The 21,697-nt window shown below is 39.2% G+C and overlaps 1 protein-coding gene across 21 annotated transcripts in view; it reads left to right on the top strand.

Moving 5' to 3' along the window:
- The window catches only part of mical2a (microtubule associated monooxygenase, calponin and LIM domain containing 2a), a 55,239-nt gene extending 43,588 nt beyond the window's left edge, over positions 1-11,651 (top strand). For 5 of the 21 annotated variants that reach the window (XM_017478243.3, XM_017478244.3, XM_047157959.2 and 2 more), the window contains 8 exons: positions 1,396-1,455; positions 3,028-3,117; positions 3,391-3,473; positions 3,630-3,702; positions 5,081-5,185; positions 7,881-8,061; positions 8,158-8,234; positions 8,335-11,651. In XM_017478243.3, coding sequence (XP_017333732.1) covers positions 1,396-1,455; positions 3,028-3,117; positions 3,391-3,473; positions 3,630-3,702; positions 5,081-5,185; positions 7,881-8,061; positions 8,158-8,234; positions 8,335-8,712 — 1,047 coding nt within the window. In that variant the 3' untranslated portion in view covers positions 8,713-11,651. Of the gene's footprint in view, positions 1-1,395; positions 1,456-3,027; positions 3,118-3,390; positions 3,474-3,629; positions 3,703-5,080; positions 5,186-7,880; positions 8,062-8,157; positions 8,235-8,334 lie in introns of those variants that run through there. The other 16 variants (XM_017478252.3, XM_047157962.2, XM_017478255.3 and 13 more) reach the window with 12 other exon arrangements.
- The last annotated feature ends 10,046 nt before the right edge of the window (positions 11,652-21,697 follow it).

Raw genomic sequence — 21,697 nt, 5'->3', positions numbered from 1 at the left:
GTAGGCTGATTGGCATTTCCAAATTGTCCGTAGTGTGTGAATGGGTGTGTGTATGTGTGTGATTGTGTCCTGCGATGGGTTGGCACCCCGTCCAGAGTTTCCTCCGCCTCGTGACCCAAGTCCCCTGGGATATGGTCCAGGCTCCCCGTGATACAGAAAATGGATGGATATCAGTACAACACTTCAAACATTCAAACCAAAACTACATTTTTCAGCCATTAGGATTCCTTGAAGAGAATTTCACTTGAAGTAGTACAGCATTTCTAGTCTACTCTCTAAGGCCTTTCCATGGTCACATTTTATATTTTGTGTTATTATGTGTTTATGTGTGGCTTTCTTGCAATTATTATAGAGGAAGTGGTTCGCGAGTGGTTGCGTGCTTTTCCAGACATTCCCGTCCCAGTCTCTGTATGAGGGAAACGGCTAGTTTTGTTCATCGATCAGCCAAAAAGAAGTCAAACCTATCACTGCTTCAATCCTATTCTAATCTTACTAGTACTTTTACATGTCTCCTGAACAACAAGTGGCTCCTCCTAAGTTATATAACAGTATATTTGCTTAATCATTTTGCTACCATACAGTACAACCTAGGATTTGGAAATATAGAAAGAATATTAACGTACCATGTAAAAAAAATAAAACATAATTTTAAACCATGAAGAACATGTAGTATGTGTGTCTCAGATGTTTAAAGAAGATTCATGTTTTTCATATTTTTTGATTGACAAAGTTTGATTTGCATGTCGGATGGTGGAATTATTTCAATGTATAGCGGGAATGATTGACGATTACCTCTTATACTTTTAAATCATAGGATTTAGATTAGCAATAACAAACAGACAACCAGAGACAGCTTGTATTCTCATTATACACAGAAATATACAAATTGGACAGTACGATGTAATTGTTTACCTCAATTACACAAGCACAATGCTGGGATTTGAACTCTCAACCTCCTGGTCGCTAACCTGAACTGCTGAGCCACCACTGCCCTCGATCCATGCTGTCCTTTGCCCCAGGTTGACACCAAGTCTTGTATCGGATCTATTAGGTCCAAGTCTGATATTATCAGAACGTAAATATACACTAGACATGCGTGTTTGTTTGTTTTTTGGCATGCTTGTGTCAGGCTTTTTATGTATGGTCTGTCTTTCTCGTTCCTACTATTCAGCCTACTTTCTCTGTCTCTCCATCACTGCATCCCCTCAGTCCATTCAGCTTATTTTCCCAGCTCCAATTTATTTTATTTTATTTATTATCATCGTTTCCGATGCGAATTCACGCCTATACAGAACTGATAATGTTGCTGTTGATCATTTTTCATCACGTTCTGACTGTCTGAGTGTTTCTCTTCACTTCTGTCTGTTTTCTTTCTGAACACACGAATCCCAACAGCCTGAGGTACAGCCTTCTAATAAAGGCATTCAGAGAGACTGTCCGAATGGCTCACATATGGTAGGTGTACTCTAACTAAACCACAGCTCTGTTTCGCTCTTCTAATATGTATTTGATCTATTATTTATCAGGTCTAGTGGCTGCTCTTTTAACACGTAGGGCTGTATTTTCATTTCAAGTATAATTAGCTGCTTAACATCAGCTTGTCTGTATTTTTATTTAGCATTTGTGCACAAGTCACTTTTTTTCCCTGTTTGTGCTCAGTTACAATATTCATGGTCGTAAATAAAAACAAGGCAACTGTGACATTTAAAATCCAACATTCAAAAAAATTCCAGTCTCGTATTTAAAGCCCAGGTTTCGTGTCTTGGTTACTCGTAACACAGGAGCAAACCACTCAGTCAGACTATATTTCTGTAAAGCCTTTTAATTACAGAAGAAAAAACTAGGGCATGCTGTTATAGGACAATAAACAACAACGACAGGGGTGGTGTACTTCATTACCAAAGTGTTTTATTCCTCTGATACAAAAGAAATTTGGCGACAATCACAGTCTTCAAATGTAATAATGAACGACACATACTTTTTAACAGATTATAGTTGCATTTCTGGACATTTTGGAAATTACTACTGTAAACAGTCATTCCCTGACCAGCCTCTCTTTTTTCTGTGTCTTAAAGTTAATAAGAGAAAAAATTGCATCTTGTCTAACTACCTAGAAACCTCAAATTGCAATGACTTTCCTTGTGTTGGAAAAGAGCTTTACATTTGACTGTTACAAAGCACGGACACGGGTGATTCCTTTCCTCAACCTTAAATAAAGCTTGACCATGTCAACAATTATACGTTTTTTATTTGATTAAAGAACAGCACATATTTTAACGTTTATTATTCGGCATCCATTACACAAGTGAACGAATTGTTACTATAGAAACGATAACGTATTGCCAGCACATTACTAGAAACCTGTGTTTTGAATGATACAGTAGCTGGCATTGAGAATTCAACACCGCTGTGCTGTAATCTCTAGGTAACTTGTTCATGCTTTGATTTGTGTCCTCGAAGTGTCTGAGAGGAGACGATTTGACCGGATATCACAGCAGCACATCTAATCTTGATAATGTATTCATTTGAACCCAGAAGATTTTTTTTTACAACTGCAATGCTTTGAAACACATTACCACCTGCCTTATGCCTTATTTTTGGGCATGTGCCCTGATCATGAAAACAATATAAAAATGTATTCATTTCTGCATTTGCATGTTCTCCCTGTGCTGCGGGGGTTTCCTCTGGGTACTCCGGTTTCCTCCCCCAGTCCAAAGACATGCATGGTAGGCTGATTGGCGTGTCTAAAGTGTCCGTAGTGTATGAATGGGCGTGTGAGTGTGTATGTGATTGTGCCCTGCGATGGATTGGCACCCTGTCCAGGGTGTACCCCGCCTTGTGCCCGATGCTCCCTGGGATAGGCTCCAGGTTCCCCGTGACCCTAAAAAGGAGTAAGCGGTAGAAGATGGAGGGATGGATTCATTTGTGCATGATCGCATGAGCTGCATTATTACTGTATGGAAGTTTTGCTGATTTAAAAAGCATCACTGTTTCCGTACTGAATTTTCTTTTCATTTGTGGTTACAGTTAAGTAGTAATAGGAGCACTTTGAATCTCGGAAAAGAAACAGAGATGCCTCAGTCGAAAGGAGATAAAAATATTAAGACTTTTAAGAAGGTATCATTTTATGTTTCTGTGTGTGTGTGTTTTTTTTGTTTTGTTTTGTTTTTTAAACTTATTGTGTGCTATCATGACTTGAAATGAGTCCCTTTTTTTCGTCAGATAATCAGCCTTGCTAATAAATACTGAACGGTGCCTGGCCTTTATTATAAATATTAAATAATGCACTAGCGTTTAAAACAAAACAGGCATCCACTAGATCAATAAATAATCTTTGACTTCACTCTGCTTCCTCTGCTTACTTCTCTATCTGAAATCTGCTTTTAACAGCCTGCAATCAATCTTCCTCATTCCAGTTCGCTTTTACCTCCATCACAATGTTCTGCTACTTCCTCCTGTTCATTCCCATCCAGGTAGTTTCTCTGTTCTCCATCGTCAATGTTTCACATTGTGTGTCCTTTCTCTCTGTAGTAACATTTGAATCAAATCTTTTATTAACATGGTTTCATTAACCGTTTCCGTTTCGCCTTTGGCCTTCTTCTCCTTCATTTGTCTTTTTCTAAAACCAGCAAACCTGAGCACTTAGGGATGCTGCTTTCTAAAAGAGATACTAAAGGAGAAACCCAGAATAACTCGCACGTGGTGAGTTTTTACAGGTTATAGCGTAGATTACGACTGATATATTGTTGATACTGTATCTTGTTAGACAATATATAAAAGGTAAAAGCGTAAATATATTGAATTAAATGATTTCGGAAGAGGGCATACAGGAGAAACTGTATGCTACTGTATATAGGGTTTACAATGTCTAGACTTTTAGTTTAGCATCACCAGAGTTATGACTCATTTTGATGGACAGAAGAAAACAAAACAAGTGCCACAGTCTAAGCAGGTACACCATATGGCCAAACTGTTGCCACAAAGATGGAAGCACCCAATTGTATTGGATGTCTTTGTATGCTGTAGCATTATGCTTTCCCTTCACTGGAACTAAGAGGCCTGAACCTGTTCTAGCATGACAGTGCCCCTGTGCACAAAGCCAGCTCCATGAAGACATGGTTTGCCAAGGTTGGTGTAGAAAAACTTGAGTGGCCTGGACAGAGCCCTGACCCCAACCTCAATGAACACCTTTGGAAAGCTGACTGCACCCCAGGCCTCCTCAGTCAACATCAGTGCCTGACCTCACTAATACTCTTGTAGCTGAATGGACACATACCTTCTGCCATGCTCCAAAAGCTAGTGGAAAGCCTTCCCAGAAGAGTGGGGTTTTTATAACATCAAAGCAGGAATGTTCAATAAGCACACATGAGTGTGATGGTCAGATGTCCATAACCTTTTGGCCATATAGTGTATCTGAAAATGCCTGTTTTTCCATATTCTCGAGTGCATGTTAATCAGTGGCTATGCTTGGATTGGTGCTTATTGTGCATGGTTTTGTGTTATTGAGGTGACTCCTGGCTCTGGTGGCTCTCTATTGTGGGACAGTCTGCTCCACCCTTGTAGTTTGGGTAATTAGACCAAACCAGAGGAGCACACAGCAGGCTCTGAAACATTTGGCTGACCGCAATGAGAACGGAGAACACATTTCTCACAGTCCACTCCTCCCCTACCAGATGTCTGACCTGAAATGCTTTTCATTTCCTAAAGAAGCCTGTTTTATCTTTCAGCCTGCTGGGAGATTCAACTGCCGTACAAAATCGAGGTGCTCATTACATAACTGTCCCTCAGTAAAGAAAATTCTGCTGTGAAATACTCCAAATATTCCAAATACTACAGGAATGCTGAGTAACACTGTTTGTTTATTAAGGGACATGCAGTCTGTCTTTTTGGAAGCCTGTACCACATAAATATGCAACTGTCAAACATTGCATGGTGCAAATACAGAACAAGTGATGTGTATTGTCTGGTCTGGGGTTGTTTTTTTTTTGCCCTCACATTTCTTCCACCTTCTTCAAATATCTTTCTTTCTTCCCACTGTCAATTTTTTCCCTCCTGCCTTTTCCTGCCATGTGCCTGTTAGCGCACTGTTGGCAAGGTGTCTCTGGTGGTAGAAGCTCGGGCCGAGACGCTACTTAACCTCTATGAGAACGATCACAGGCCCAAAGACGCCTGTTTAACCTCACCGGTAAGAAACATAGTGTACATAGCTAATATCTCAGAGCTGATAGCTATAGAGTAAAAAATTTACTGCAAGAATATATTAATTTACAGTATACAGTAATTTACTGTTTATGTACAGTATATAAAGTAATACTGCAGGCCTTGGAGAATGCTATTTTGTTCTATTTGTATACTCATATATGGCTTGAATGATGTTAAAGCTCTCTACTTTAATATGTAATTACAATGATTTACTATATATCCAAATACAGATGTATTTCTTATATGCAGGTTAACTGTGTGTGGGTTTTTTTTTATTTTTTTAAAATTGTGTTTTGTTTTTTAATTATTCAGTATACACATATAAGATGGGGGCTCATTGAATCGTTTCACGAGTGAGGATGTAAATCATATGCCATCACACTCACCCAATCGCAACGCAATCGAACACCCGTGGGAGATTTCCCTGTTAGACAGCGCTCTCCATCCCCATCATTATAACACCAACTGAGGCAATATCGTTTGGATTAATGATATTCGTTGTTCCTGTAATGTTCCACAGACTAGAATCGAGGCACATTGACGTTGTTCTGGTGACTCAACACCTTATTAAGATTAACAGTAAAGTCTTTTTTTTTTTTTTTTGCTCAAACACAAACGTTATCAACTATTTGGCCACGATGTTGACAGTTTGACATTCCGTGAGCCATCTGTCAAGCGTCTGTAATGGCTAATGAGGTTATCAGTTTATCCAAAAACCCCAAAATGGTGCAGAACAATAATGATGTCTCATTTCTTTATGGCAGTGATAGTCTATGTGCGTATAGTGTTTATCCGTTGTATAAACTATTTTTGTTTAACGTGACTCAGTGGTTAAACTTTGTCACATGGACCATGTGCAAGAATTACTTTTGGGCCGTACTACGTGGACTTTCTAAACAAAGTATTTGCATGTGCATACTCCCACAAACTTAATCTTTCATCAGTATACCAGTCCATAATCTGGATGTGAGTTATGGCCAGTAACACTGTCTCCTTCTGCTTAACATCCATATCATAGCAAAACAGAAAACAATCATGGCTACTAAGCAACAGATCATGCAAACAAAAACACATAAGCCCTTATTTGCAGCCACTGCACTATTTTGGCATGGGAACACTGTGAACATACTGTAATAGCACAGAAATACAGCTTCCATCAAATCATTTTGGCTGAAACTAGCCTCACTAGACAACCACCCTGCCAAGGATAAAGCAGTTACTGAAAAGTGAGTGAGAGTGAAGAGCCTCACTAGCCATCTCAAAGACCACAATATTATAATATACAATATACAAATGATAGCTGCTATAATACTAGTCCTGTACAAGCTATGAGTGACGTTGCTAAACAAACAGTGCATTTAAATATGCTAGTGCACCAGCTGCACCGTGGGTGTGAATAGGTCACAGTATCACATATCTATAATGTATAGACATATAACTTGGAACCCACTAATCTTGTATTTTTGGTTTTCTGTATTCAGGATGTAACTGAATATGAATACATTACTCAGATTTTTTTTTCTTTTTCTGAAAGCTTGCCAGAAAGGTTCACAAAGCATCTGGTTAAGCTCTTTATCGGGACTATGATTAGCATGAACATCCTTAGTAACTGCCCAGTGGCTGCTCGTCTGTTCATAATTCATAAAAAACAGAACCAGTTAAATTTGTTAGAATATATCACAGGCAGGTACGAACAAAAATATTAACCGCATCAGCAGGATAAAAAAAACAAAACAATTATGCACTTGATTGATGAGGTGAGGAGAATTCAAACACCATTCTGACAGGGCTGGCATTTCTACCTCTGGGGGTTTGGGCATTGTTTCCTGGGGCATAGTGATGGGGTAGAGCGGGTTGTCCACTAATCGTAGGGTTGGTGGTTCGATTCCCACGTGTCTCCACATACCGAAGTGTCCTTAGGCAAGACACTGGACCCCAACTTCCTCCCGATGGCAAGTTAGCGCCTTGCATAGCAGCTCTGCTACCATTGGTGTGTGAGTCTGTGTGTGAATGGGTGAATGAGAACCACTGGAAAGCGCTTTGTTAAAACCGCTAAGGTTAAAAAAGCGCTATATACAGTAAGTCCAGACCATTTAATAAAAACCTTCAAGTTTAGACCATGTCCACTTCAGGTTTAGTCTACATACAGATACAAGATAATGGCATTGCACTACACTTGTACCATACACAATACTGACATAGTAGAAACCAAGCCAACGTTCTGTTGCCAACTTAAGATGATAGTGTGCTATAAGAAAGGATGTGCCCTGAATCAGAAAACATCTCAAATCTGATTCGGTCCAGCATTTCTGATACACATACTCAGTCTCGGATTTGTCCACCAAGCTTGCACAGATTGGCCAAATGAATGTTGAATGAGATAGGGCTCAGAATCTAGTCACATAATGTTATAGTATTTTATCACATGTATGAGATTCTGAATCACGTGCTGTAGAAGGATTTTTCTGGGTCATATATTCTTATGAGAAGTCTCCCTGACCTCATAATTTAAACATGTCAGTAGTTCAGTATTTATTTTTTTGTAAATAAAGTCTGAGGTCACATAATCTGTTTAACATCATCTTTCCCACAGCAGCCTACAGTCCGGACACACATACCAAATACCTGACTGATACAGTCCTGATTTGGTTGTTTTTTTTTTCTCTTCTGTTTCCCAGAATTCCTTGCGGAGGGAATTCCCCCAGCGCTCGGGTGATGTGTGTTATGCATGCAAGAAGCGGGTGTACGTGGTGGAGCGCTTGAGTGCCGAGGGGCTGTTCTTCCACAGAGAGTGTTTCCGCTGTGATACCTGTAGCGCTCCTTTATGTCAGGGCGGACAGGCTTTCGACTCAGAACAGGGTACACAGTTATCGTGTTGCTTTTGGCTTTTTTTTTTTATTCCAGATGTACACTTTCCCGATGCTCTCTATAAAGTGGTTCTTTTTCCGGTCACAGGAAAGCTGTACTGCAAGCTCCATTTCTCTCAGCGTAAATGTGCTGTAAAGCCCGGCAGGATATTGGAGCCAGAGATGGTAAACGGTCTCCATGTTATTTTCTATAATGCGTTGCCTTAATTATACATGTTTAAATGATCCTGACAGCATTCTATTATTACTTTTCCTCATTCCTTAGCCATCTGAAAGCACCAGCCAGACAAGCGCATCTCCGCGTCAAGCCGAGAGTGACAGCGACTCTGCGCAGTCTCCAGGTACTTTGTCCTCTGTGCTGAGGAGAAGCCTGCTCTGGCCGCTGCACGTGAGCCGGGCTGTTTGCGCCACACCACGCCGTGTTTGTAACTGGCTGGGTGGGAAAGTTCAGTCTCTGGGCCAGCACCTCAGGGAAAACGTGGATGACTACACCATTTTGTATGAGCTTCTGAGCGTTGGGTTGCCCCTGCTCGTGGCACTCTATGAAATCCTGCTGCAGATGCATGCCGAGACCGGACCTCTCGACCTGCAGCCCCTTCAGCAGTGGCTCGAGCAGCACCTGGGCCGTGGGTTCCTCACGTAGACCACTGGTTTCAAGTTTTCCGTCTTTACCCTCCGTTATTGAATAAATTCTGTTCCAGCTCTCTGGAAACTGATGGTTAGCTGAGAATAACAATATTCTTGACTAGGACGCGAACGTTTTTGTTCACGTGACATGCCGTATGAACCTCGAGATGATTGCTGCTCATAAATTTCCTTCGCCTGAAAGCTGGGAATTGAACAGTTGGTCTTGGAACAGCTTCTTTGCCGTTCTCATGTTACGAAAGTTCTCAGAATGATAGAAAAAGGAAGGGCAGAAGGGAAACATTTGAAAACTGAACTTTGAGCACTTTAATGAGTGAGCTGCCTGGGATTGTACCCATGTAGGATTGGGAGCAATGTTTTCTGCATGTTTTGTACAATAACTTTTAATCTAAAATGATTTGTACGTGTGTGTGTGTGTGTGTGTGTGTGTGTGTGTGTGTGTGTGTTTGCTGCAAGTTTACTGACACAAAACTGAACTGAATCTGCTTTTGGTCTCGTGCAATGAACCTGTCAAACCAAACAGGGTGTTATCATCTGAACCATCCTCACATTGTACTTACTGATACCGAATGTTTACAGATTTCATCATGAGATTCAAACGTCTGGTAGATCTCTCTTAATGCCTCTTCCTCCTAGTTCATGGTTTGTGAATTTCAAGTCATTTTCCACATTCCACTGCTGAATCTGATGAAAACAGCTAAACCCAGATAGCATGGTTGAGGGTTTGTTTTTTTTTCCTTTTCTTTTCCGTATCACGGACACAGGACTGTTATGTGCTCACATACTGGTGCCATCTTTAATTAGCTGACTTTGAGTTTTACAGGCTAGAGGAAGTTCCGAGCGTATTGTAGACGCTCAGATTTATGAGTGTGGCACGTGGCATGCTGAAAATCACACACAGTCAAATCGAAAAGGCACATACTGTACATGTTTTTGGAGACAGATCGTTTTCGTTTTCATTACATTATATCAGGGGTGTCAAACTTCCTCACGTTACCATGTCTGATGTCAAGTGGGTCAGTTTAGGGAGGCACGGTGGCTTAGTGGTTAGTACAATTGCCTTGCACCTCCATGGTTGGGGGTTTGATTCCTGCCTCCGACCCTGTGTTCTCTGAGTTTGCATGTTCTCCCTGCACTTCAGGGGTTTCCTCTAGGTACTCTGATTAACTCCCCCAGTCCAAAGACATGCATTATGAGCTGATCGTCATCTTTAAACTTGTACGCGGTGTGTGTGTGATTGTGCCCTGTGATGGGTTGGCACCCTGTCCAGGGAGTCCCCTGGGATAGGCTCCATGCTTCCTGTAACCCTGTGTAGAATAAAGGTACAGAAAATGGCTGGATGGATATATTGGAAAAAGACCAGGCTATGCCTGTCCAGTTCTGGTGAGTCTGTAGCCTCAGATTCTTGCTTTCAGCTGACTGAAGTGAAACCCAATGCTGTTTTAGCACAATCCGCCTAAATATTCAACGTGTTTTGAGATGCTTTTCTGCTCACCACAGTTATAAAGAGTGATTATTTGACTTACCGTAGAGTTCCTGTCAGCTCAAACTGATCTTGGTTATCGTCCTCTGACTTTTCTCTCATCAACAAGGCGTTTCCATTCAAAGAACTTCTCCTTACGTTGTGTGAGAAAATCCCAGGAGATCAGCAGTTTCTAAAATGCCTATCAAACCAGACCATCATGCCACGGTCCAAATCACTGAGATCATTAACTGAGGCGCTTGTACGTGCTTGTATGCGAAACCCAGTTCACCTGGAACTGAATTGGGTTCGCATGTTTTGAACAGAGAAATGCTCGACAAGGATCTCGCTAATGAGGAATGACGTATCGTTGGCACATTTTATTCCGAGTTTGTTGCTCTAATTGACCTCCCTAGTCGAAAAACAGAGCCGAGCCCTTTTTATTTCAAGTTTCCACTCTAATTACGGCCCACGGTGCAATTTTAATCTACAACGCGACTCCTAAATTAATTTGCGCCGTATGTTTGACACCCCTGCATTATATAATAGTGTTAATAGACTGTTTTGTGTGCAGTCTGAACGCACTGAACATTTTACAACTCGACCTGTTTTCTATGGAGATTTGTATTTTTATACACTGGAAGGTATATTTTGTACTGTTCCGTTATGTAGCGTTCTCTTCCTTAGTTTGTGTTTCAGTTCTTATACGATGTACATTGTTAAAGACAAGGCATTGACACAAAATGCACCAAAAAATAATATGCATGTTATTAATCTCACACTGTGTAGTCTGATTTGATCTGCTTCCTAGTTCAAATTTCTTCTTTTTCCTGTTATTCACTTGTAGTCTTTCTCGACCTGTCTGCTGTGTCCACACCTGACATGCTCTGAGTCATTGATACACTCAAGGTGACCACCTACACGCTCCCATGACGCAGTGCTCAGTGGTGTGTCCATAAAGCATGACAGCATGCGCACGTGCACTGCATAAGTAGTGGATGTGATATCACGTGCATGGAAAATGTACCTGAGATACACCAGGTCTTAACAGATAATTTCCTGTCTGCAGGGTTTGTTTATTGTCTGCGTTTATCAATGATTGCACAGCAGAGTTACGGAGTTGTGTTTGGATCTGCATCTGATGTGTCATTGCTGGGAAAGGCATGCTCGTAAGACATGGCACTCCCTTTTAGCTTTTGGACTTTACTACAAGTCATGACTAACAGGAATGTTCTTCCTGTGTTTTTCCACAGAGCATCTTCACTACACATTTTTTAATTAATTCTTCTGTTTCAAAGGCGTCTCTCATCAACGAAACCCATCAACAGATCTTTTGTGCCTCGTAACATGCGAAGGACGTTTAGTTAGAATAGCACCTTTTACCCGACATGTTGCAAAACTGTATTAACAAAACATTTTCTTGCTTTATTTATGCCAAGCCATATGCATTTAATAAATGACACGAGCGACCTGAATTTTCTCTTCATTTGTAAATCCACATGGGAAAACCATGTGAATGTGTTTTCTTGCTCATGTTGTGAACGTATTCCTGGGAAGAAATCGAAATGAAAGTACATTTACGCTTCCAGATCTGATATACGTGGTTGGTACAGGAGTAAACGCTTATCATGCTTTCCATTGCAATATGCACCTATTTTGTTTATCGGCTGAAGAGTCTGGGAAGAGAGACTGCCATCGATCTGGAGTGCTTTCACGTCATTCGCGGTACTGAGATGACCGGGAAGGAGCGTAACAGGTTGAGATTAGTCTTCTGTAGCTGGTAACATGCTGAACCTCACAACCCTTAACCCTTTACTGCATTCATTTATCTCCTTTTACATATATATGTATATACACAAACATAATACAATAATACAAATTTAATATTGTCATATGTAACTGGAAAAAGGTGGCTTTAACTTTCACATAACAAAACAAAAAAAGCCATGTGACATGATCAGAAAGTGCTACTCGCACTTCCTTTTCTGCAGTCACATGGCTTGGTGAAGGTCATCATCGGAGGGATCTCAAAATGTGATTAATTTTTCATTATTTAGTCAAAACTACTTAAAGGGAAAAAAATAATAAAAGGTAAAATTTAAACATAAGTTAACTTTTATTTTTTTTGTCATTTAAACATGTTTATATATTTTGACTATTATGTTAAATGGCATCATGGACTATCAAATATCAACAGATATTAAATGAAAACCGGACTGCCTCTGCCAGAGAGCTTTAAATGGGCCGTGGTTGGATCTTCCAGCAGGACGATGATCCAAAACATACATCCAAATCAACACAAAAATGGTTTACTGACCACAAAATCAAGGTCCTGCCATGGCCATCCCAGTCCCCTGACCTGAACCCCATAGAAAACCTGTGGGGTGAACTGAAGAGGAGAGTCCACCAGCGTGAACCGTGAAATCTGAAGGATCTGGAGAGATTCTGTATGGAGGAATGCTCTCAGATCCCTTGCCATGTATTCTCCAACCTCATCATGCATTATAGGAGAAGACTCAGAGCGGATATCTTGGCAAAGGGAGGCAGCACAAAGTATTGATTAAAAGGGTGCCAATAATTATTGCACACCTATATTTAACAAAGTTTTTTTTTTTTTTTGATAAACCTGTGTTTTGTTTGCATTTTTTAAACAACAGATCAAAAGGTTAAACAATAAAGACAAATTTTCACAGTCTTCTTTTCTCATATTTACCCAGGGTGCCAATATTAGTGGAGGGCACTGTATGTCTTAAGTGCATCCAGTGAAGCACTGATTATATCCAATGCTGAACATCCTAATGCCCTCATTTAATTATAACCTCATCAGCACAGAATTCAATGTGATTTAGTCGCTTTTCCTTCAGTCCTGGTATTGTCTGTACATCTCTACAGGGGTAAGTTGTCCATGTGTGTGTGTGCGTGGGTTTTTTTTTTTGTAAAGTCCTCTACTCACCTGTTAGTCTCAATTCAGAAAGCTCTCAAAGTTGTGTTTTAAAGGTGTGGCTGTGGAGAGAACACTTTAAAGGTCTGTATTTGTATGAAATTTGAGATTCAAAACAGCCAGTTTCTGTGAAGCCGTGCTAACATCACTGGTTATAACGTTAACATACAGCACTTGATTCAGAGTGTTAAGTTTTCAGTCTCACTCACTTTACTGTGAGTTAAAGACACTTTTATATTCAGAAATGCAATATTTTGCATTTGGTTCCATTTTCCTGACAGGCTCCAGTAGACGTCACCTTTCTCCACAGCCATATTTGAACAAGGCGTTAAAGACACGAAATGCAATGTGCTTGTGCTGCCCCCTATTGGTTATACTGCAGCACTACAACACTACAAAACACCACATTGAATTTGATTCAAATAGAAGCACAACCCTGAATACTATACAGTGCACAATGTAACTGCAGTTCAGATCATCAAGCTGCAATGGACTATTTTTTAATATTTATGTTAATGCCAACACATATGGTGTAAATCTAGCTAGTTTACTGTCCTTTATCATCCTCCTTACAGTGCAGTGGTGCTTTACCGCTGTCTTCATCCTGGCAAATTTCAACTGTTTGAAACTTTTTAAACTTTTTATTACAACCCTGATGCATTTGATTAAAGATTTTACATGTGTGCAACCTCATATTTATACCGCTGGGATACCAGTAATGGTTACAACCAAAAATATATATCCAGACACTAAGAGTTGGGACGTTTTTGAGAGAAAATACTGTTAGTTCTCATGAGAATGATTTTTGTTGTATAGCAAAGATATGTAGTTTCTCTAACCGAGTGAGCATTCAGTATGCGTGCAGTGTTTATTTTATGAAGTGTTCACTTTATAAATATTTTTATTCCATTCTCTTGGGGCTGCCTATATTTCTGCAGTTTGTGTTCGAGTAATGAGTGCAATATAATATAATTATATAGAATATAATAATAATGTAATTTTGTAGAGTAAAGATGCCTTGAAAATAATGAAATTCAATGTTTCTCCATTTAAAAATAATACCGTAAAGAGCAATGAACAGTAGTAAATGAAACAAAGTCAATATCTGGTGTGCCAAAAAAAATTAAAATGGTAGTCTCCAGTACAATTAGTGCAGTTTTATGAGGAAATGAGCTGTAAGTTTTACTGAGCATCTTGCAGGACCAGACACGGTTCTTCTGGAGACTTTAACTGTCGCACTCGCTTCCTATAATACCTTGCTTTCTTCACTGACATACAAAGATTTCTCTGTAACATTTCATTTTGTGCTAGAAAACTAATGTTTGGGAATCTAAAATGTTTTTGTCCTGACTTCATAATGTCATCAAATAAAAATCTATAACAAAGTTTGTACTAAATAAAGGGTGCCTAAAACTTTTGCACAGTACATGTGTATTAGGTTGTATACGTGAAGTTGTTGTTATTATTCTTGGTATTAAAAAAACAACAACTGTTGTCAATGCATAAAATTAAGGTCTTGGCATCTTTGCTTTGATTTGTTAGGAATTAAACTGTTGTAATTTAGTAACTCAAAAAGGACCTCATAATGTTCTCCACAAGAGGGCGCTATCATTCAAGTAGCTCATACTGTATGTGAAGATTATGAAGAGAAATCTTATGCTAAATGTTAAGGTTAAAAAAAAGGACATTTTTGAGGAAAGTAATTACAATTATTATTAAAGGAATGCTTACATTAAAAAAATAAAAAGCACTAAAAATAATAATTGATTTTAAAATGTAAGATTTTAACTTATGATTTTAAAGAATTGCCTTTTAAATATGGTTTTATAGACAGTTTCCTTCAAATGTTATATTAAGTTACATTTAATATTATATTAAATGTAAAAATAAAAGTGTAAACATTTTTTGAAAAATTGCAATCATTTTTGCAATCAAGCCTATACTCTGAAAGATAAAAAGCACAAAAACTAGAACTTGTAAGATTTTTAAGTTAAAAGCTAAAATCTTTAAGTTGAAACAGTCTTCAGAGCATTTTGAGAGGTTACAATGATTAATAAAGCAAAGCCTACATCAAAAGAAATATATAAATTAAGATTTTACAGGACTGTCTTTTAAAGATTTTTTTTATTATTATTATTTTAAAGACCATCTTTTAAAGTAAGTTTCCTTAAAATCTAAAATTAAAAATGTTTTAATTTATAAACAGTCTTAAGAAAGGCTATTCAGCAAAGTCTACATCAAATATGTAAAATCTTTTAAATATCTATCTTTTAAATTGATAAAAAGCTAAATAAAATCTTTAAAATGAAATATTAAGATACCTTTTAAGATAAAAACTAAAATTGAGAAATGACAGTCAGCATGACACTACAGCACTTTTGTAAGTTGCTGCGGATGAGAGCATCTGCTAAATTCTGTAAAGGTAAAAGTGAAAAATAATAATAATAATATATATATTTTTTAAAATGTAAATAAATTAATAAATAAAATTGTTCTAATGAATGTTTTGTAAATCTGCTGTTCATTGACTTTCTGCTCTTAGTCCATGCTGTACTGGGTTAAAGTTTAGATTTGATTTAGTCAGCTTTTGATTCCCAGGTAATCATTTATCTGAATTCTGCTATTACACTTCACATAGCCAGTTTACATTGCACTCAATGTTATTTTTCAAATATAATAATTTCATAATTACTGTCATGTTTACAAATAAATATACAATTCGGAAGCTAATGAGGTGTAAAAATACCATCATTTCCTCGCATTGCACATAAAATGAGAGGGATTTCGAGTTAATGTTTATTGCCACTAGAGGGCGCTTGTGATACGAGCAAACTCAAACTGGCTCCAGTTTCACATAAGAGAAATAATCCCTTTAAAAACGAGCCACCATTTATATTTTTATGGTTAATGTTAAAATGATAACTCTTTATGTATGATACAGCATCATAACTGCAAATCCAGTGTAATCTTAGCCATACTTTCAGATCATATTCATTTTATAACACACACAAAACAACAACAACAATAACAGAAATGACATTTCGTTCCAGTGTATCTGTATCTGTATAGAGTAACAACAATAAAAACCCACTTGACTTGAACAACAACAACAACAACAACAACAACAACAACAACAAAAAGTTTAAGCGACAGGTAGCATCACTACCTCACAGATTCAGGGGGCCTGATTCTATCCTGACCTTGGTGATTATATTTAAGGTCAACAGGCTACTATTGTCATGGCTTGTAGTAACAAGCTAGCAACCTAACATGTGTTAGCCTAACAGGTGTTTTTCTAGGCTATGTCTCAATCAGCTCTCTAGCTTCCCAGGTCATGAATCAGTATATCATGTACATGAGATCAGGCATTTGTAAGGACTACATGCTGCAACGCTGATAACTCAGTTTCCTGCGACACACCTACGTACTCGCATTGTAAAACATCACCAAAAATTAAAAATGTAAAAATATTTATGTTTTATATGTCATATGTTATTATCTTAATCATAAGCCTTTCTGTCATGGTACATCAAGCAGGATTGTAGGCTGGCTAGTGGATTTAAAATAAAACAAAAATCACTTAAAAGTCGTTAGACTCAAACTAACTGTATGTAACGCTAACGTAAGAAATCATTTGAGAGCTACAACAACGATAACAAGCTACCTATAAGTGTAGACGGAAGTTGCCTGAGAGTTCGTCCCCCGTATTTTTTTTCGAGCTGAGAGACTTCAGAAAACATGATGACGTTCCCAGTAAAGGAACATAGTGAGCATTGATACTCACTGGAAGGATTTTGCGATTGACACAGCCCTGACTACTGAACTAGGAAGCTGATTGACACATACTGTACCCCTAGTAGACCCTAGCTAGCTAGTGTTCACAATATGATAGTAAAGCGTCCTGTTTTTTAAAAAAAATCATGGGGTTTGGGGGCCCTGGCTGACACTGTTTATAGCAAGACATGGCTTTCACATGTTTTCTATGTCCATGCGAGTTTGCTCTGGGTTCTCCAGTTTCCTCCCGCTGTCCAAAAACATGCTGGTAGGTTGATTGGTGACTCTAGCATGAATGAGTGTGTGAATGTGTGTGTTGTGCCCTGCACTGGACTTGCATCCCATTTGGGATGAATTCACATGTCTCGCAGATAAAACGGTTACTGAAGATGAATGAATGGATGAAAACAAACAAACAATGACAGTAGCTCTGCAGTTAGTTGGTCATGTGCCTGATAAGTTTGTATAAATATTCCCGATTAGTTAGTTAGTCTTCACTGATTATGCTCATGCTGAATAATTTAGAGGGTCATATTCTGTCCATATTTTAGGCACAGGTTCTCTTCAAACAGTACCTCTATACCATTATTAATGAATTAATCATTAAAGAATTAATTAAAGATTGATATCTTTAGCGTTCATTCCCAGACGTCTGTCAGAATCAGGAGGCCGAGGCAGATTTCTGCCATTTCCTGGTATCCCTTTTTCCCCGGAAAAGATAAGACATATCGGAGACGCGGATTCTGAAGCAGAATGTTATCTCCTCATTCCATCCCGAGTGGAAAGGTTGCAGATGCTTATGAACATTGCATTATTGTTGTTTCTTATGAATGTCTCAATCCAGCGTCATCTCCGCTCGGCTGAAATAAACACTGACCTTCAATAAGATGGAGAGTTGAGAGCTGTGATTGTATGCTTGATACTGTATGAGCCTGGGGTTTTTTCCTTTCATTCTCATTTTTTAATCCATTTACTTGTTCAACCTATTCTGCTGTTCAGAAACCCTAAGCGTTTATTCTATACATCGCATGCAGGTTGTTTTGAGTATTAACTAACAGGTGCTATATGTACAATTCAATTACATGGCTGGGGGGAACGTTAGAAAATCGTTTCAAAAGGCACACGCTCTGTGCTTACGCCATTCATGGAAACAGATAGCGGGTTGCAAAGCATTTAGCTCAATCATGCTGGCCAGATGATCTCTTTTGCATTGGATTACTGGTGCGTCAGGCGCGCAGCATTTCATGCCTGGAGACAGACGAGGACACAGATAGAAAAAGCAAGGTCAGAGGGTCACTCGTTGCTGGGAGAGTGTACTTCCATCTGTGCTTTTGTTTGTCTGCTTTTGCTATTTGAGCAAGGCCAGGGTTGCTGTACCTCCGGTGTGGCTGTCCTTTATGTTATATAGTGGCATACGCGTGAATGGAGTCATGTGGGTGCAATTAAAGTGTCGTGTGATTTCAGTATAAATGCAATCGGTCCTGGAAGGCCCCAGAGTTTGTTACGGAAGATATCTAAACAAACACCATCATTAAGACCGAGGAGCTATCAAAGCAAGTCCGGAACAAAGTTATGGAAAAGTATAGATTAGGGTTTGGCTACAAAAAAAAAACAAAAAACATTTAATGAACTGTGAACATCCTGCACTGCACCATTAAGGAAGCTAATAATAAATGCAATAATAAGTTGCACGATTCTGCCAAAAAAATATTTAATCCACCAAATGTCGATGCTCGGGTAAGGAGGGCATTAGTGAGAGAAGCAACCAAGGATATTCTCAAGGTTAACCATCACCATGCTTCACTTCCACCAAATGTTAAGTTTGCCAAGGTCATAATGCTCAATTCTGGGTTCATCAGACCAGAGAACCATTTCTACATGTCTCCAACATGCCTTGGGGCAAACTCCAAATAGGATTTCATATGTATTTCCACTCTTCCCTTAGAGCCCAGCTTTAGTGTTTGGTCTAGCGTTGTCCTGGGAAGAGCTTCATCTGAGTTGTGGATCTCTCCAGCTCATTCAGAGTTACCTTTGACCTCTTGGTATCTTCTATGAATAATCCCCTCCTTTACCCGGTCACTGACTTTTGGTGGACAGCCTCCTTTTGGCAGAGTGCCAGGTTCTTTCCATTTTAAATAATGGATTTGCTCCGCAGGATGTGCAATGTTTGGGAGCCTTCTTTATAGCCCCCGTTTCAATGTTATGGGTTATTTTGTGTAGATTTATGGCATATAATTCCAATGAAATCCATTTCAGTTCCAGGTTGTACCACTACAAAATGTAGAAAGGTTCAAGGGGATGAATACTTACGCAAGCCAGCGTACAAGCTCTGTGTAAGTAAGATCATGTTTCCTGCATGATATTGACAATATGTTTGCTCTGCTCCCAGGCGGAACACTGTGCTTTTGTGTGTGCACATTGTTTTTGCCAGGAACACACTGGTCTAGGAGGAGCTCACTGTTCCTTCTCACCTGGGAGCTGGAGGGATGACCTTGGGCCAGGCCGATGTTGTCAGATGCAGCACTTTCGCACAGCAGGATTAGATGGCACAGATCCACAAAGACAGAAAGAGGAAGAGAAATTGGACTGTCTGAGAGTAAGCAGTGCGTGTGCGTGTGTGCGTGCGTGCATACGTGCATGTGCGTGTGTGTGTGTGTGTGTGTGTGTGTGTGTGTGGCTGGGTTATTTTTTCTGTTTGACCCAGGCCGTGGTGACCTCGGCAGGGAGGCTCAGAGTGGCACGGCGGAGGCCGGAAGCCTCAAGCTCAAGAGGGAAGAGGGGAGAGGAGAGAGGAGGAGGAGGTGGGAGGGGAGAAAGGAAGAGCACTCGCATCTCTGCTGTGAGGCACGCCAGGCTCCGAATGAGCCGCAGAGACAAAACAGCAGATCAAACGCAGCTAAAAGGAACCATGGAGGAGCAACACAAACACACTCTCACACAAACCAATTACACCCCAAAACACACGGGCAGACTGAAGAGCTGTCATTTTCCACATTCTTTAAACGGTAACGGTTTGTGTGTGGTGAGACGGTGAGATGTTTAGGAGCGGAATAAGGGAATTCTGACTCAGTTCCTGATTATCATGTGCACAGTTCAGAGAAATGTTACTTGAGATAATACTTTTAAGAAAAACACATTCATAAGGTCTCACTGAGTAACAGGAATCCAAATACACCATTTTGATCAGAGTAGACAGAAATAAACTCAGTATTCTGGGAATATACAGGTACCAGAGTTAGACTTTGAATTGGCAATTCCAGTTGTAATTCAATATATTATTGTTTCTATAGTAACAGCTAATTAATTCAGGGGAACTTGTATGGCGGATGCTCGACATAATCTAAGGTTAATAACAGCCTAAATAGATTAAAAAACATGCCCTGCATCCCAATTGGCATACTATCTGTACTAAATAGTATTCGAGATGAGAATTAGTGTGTCCCAAATCATAGTATGTTGAAATGAGTATCCCAGAGGTACCCGGACGGTCTACTATTTCCGGTAGTGCTGATCCGTGGACACTTTTTCAGCTGATATTACCCACAACTCCTTACTCGAAGGAGGAGGAGGAGGAGGAAGAGGAGGAGGAGGAGGAGGAGTTTTGTGACAGTTTGCTTTGCGGAATTCAAGGACACATTTTATAGAGGTGTAAATGAAATGGGGAAAAAATCAATCAAGGGAATGATCAATTAAATTATATTGTGTAAATTATATAAGGAATAATGAATGAAGAAAAGCTGAAATGCAGTGAGGAGTTTGTTTACGATGACAGCGTTCTCTTCTGGCCAACAACGTTCTCTTCCGTTTCACGATGCGTTAGTACGTCCCAGTATTCGCGTACTCTTTTACTACACACTCAAAAGTATGTACTTTTGCTTCACAAAAAGAGTACATACACTACCGGTCAAAAGTTTAGACACACTCATTCTTTATTATTATTATTATTATTCACATTTTAGAATAATAATAAAGTCATCAGAACTCTGGAGTAACACAAATGGCACGATGGGAATTATGTTGTGATAAAAAATCCAAAATAAATCAAAATAATTTCATATTTTATCATCTTCAAAGTAGACGCCCTTTTCGCCTAGAATTTCCAGAAATGTATTCTTGGCGTTTTCTCGACGGATTTCTTGAGGAATTTCCCTGAGATGCTTTTTAAACAGTATTAAAGGAGCTCACACCGACGCTGGACTCTTATCGGCTGCTTTTCGGAATATTTCACTCCGAGTCGTCGCATTAAAAAAATATTTTTTTGTAAATAAAATGTTTGTTTTCTAATGAAAGAAACGAATACGCCGGCACGATTATATTTTTGTCTATAACACCGATTTCAAACATTTAATCACACACCTTCAGATCAAAAGGTTTTTAAGATCATGAGAAACATTTCAGCCGAGTGTCCACAAACTTTTGACCAGTAGTGTACTTTTTGTACATAGTATAAGTATGCCATAAGAATGGGATGCAGGAATGATGTCATGTAACAAAGACAAATGGAATCCTTCAAGATTTCTGCGAGGGTTAGGGTAAGGAGTCTATGGAAGGAGTCTCCAGTGTCAGCGCTTTGTAACAGTCAGTAAGGAGCTGAAAACAGCAACAGGTGATAGAAAACGAATAAGTGAGATTATAAGAAGTTTCAGAATATGAAAACACACACACACATTGAATTTGTTAGGTTTGCACATTAAATGTTTTGTTTTTTTAACCCTGCCACAGTTCATTTTGCCTTATGGTGTGATTTTCTTTTTTTTAATCGCATGTTACAGTTCAGTTAAAGCTGCGTGGGTTTTGGGTTTCTGT

Source organism: Ictalurus punctatus, chromosome 10 (assembly GCF_001660625.3).
Source record: "Ictalurus punctatus breed USDA103 chromosome 10, Coco_2.0, whole genome shotgun sequence".
Classification (NCBI taxonomy): Eukaryota; Metazoa; Chordata; class Actinopteri; order Siluriformes; family Ictaluridae; genus Ictalurus; species Ictalurus punctatus.
Note: the sequence above shows the minus strand (reverse complement) of the source record. Positions and strands in the feature narration are given on the sequence as shown.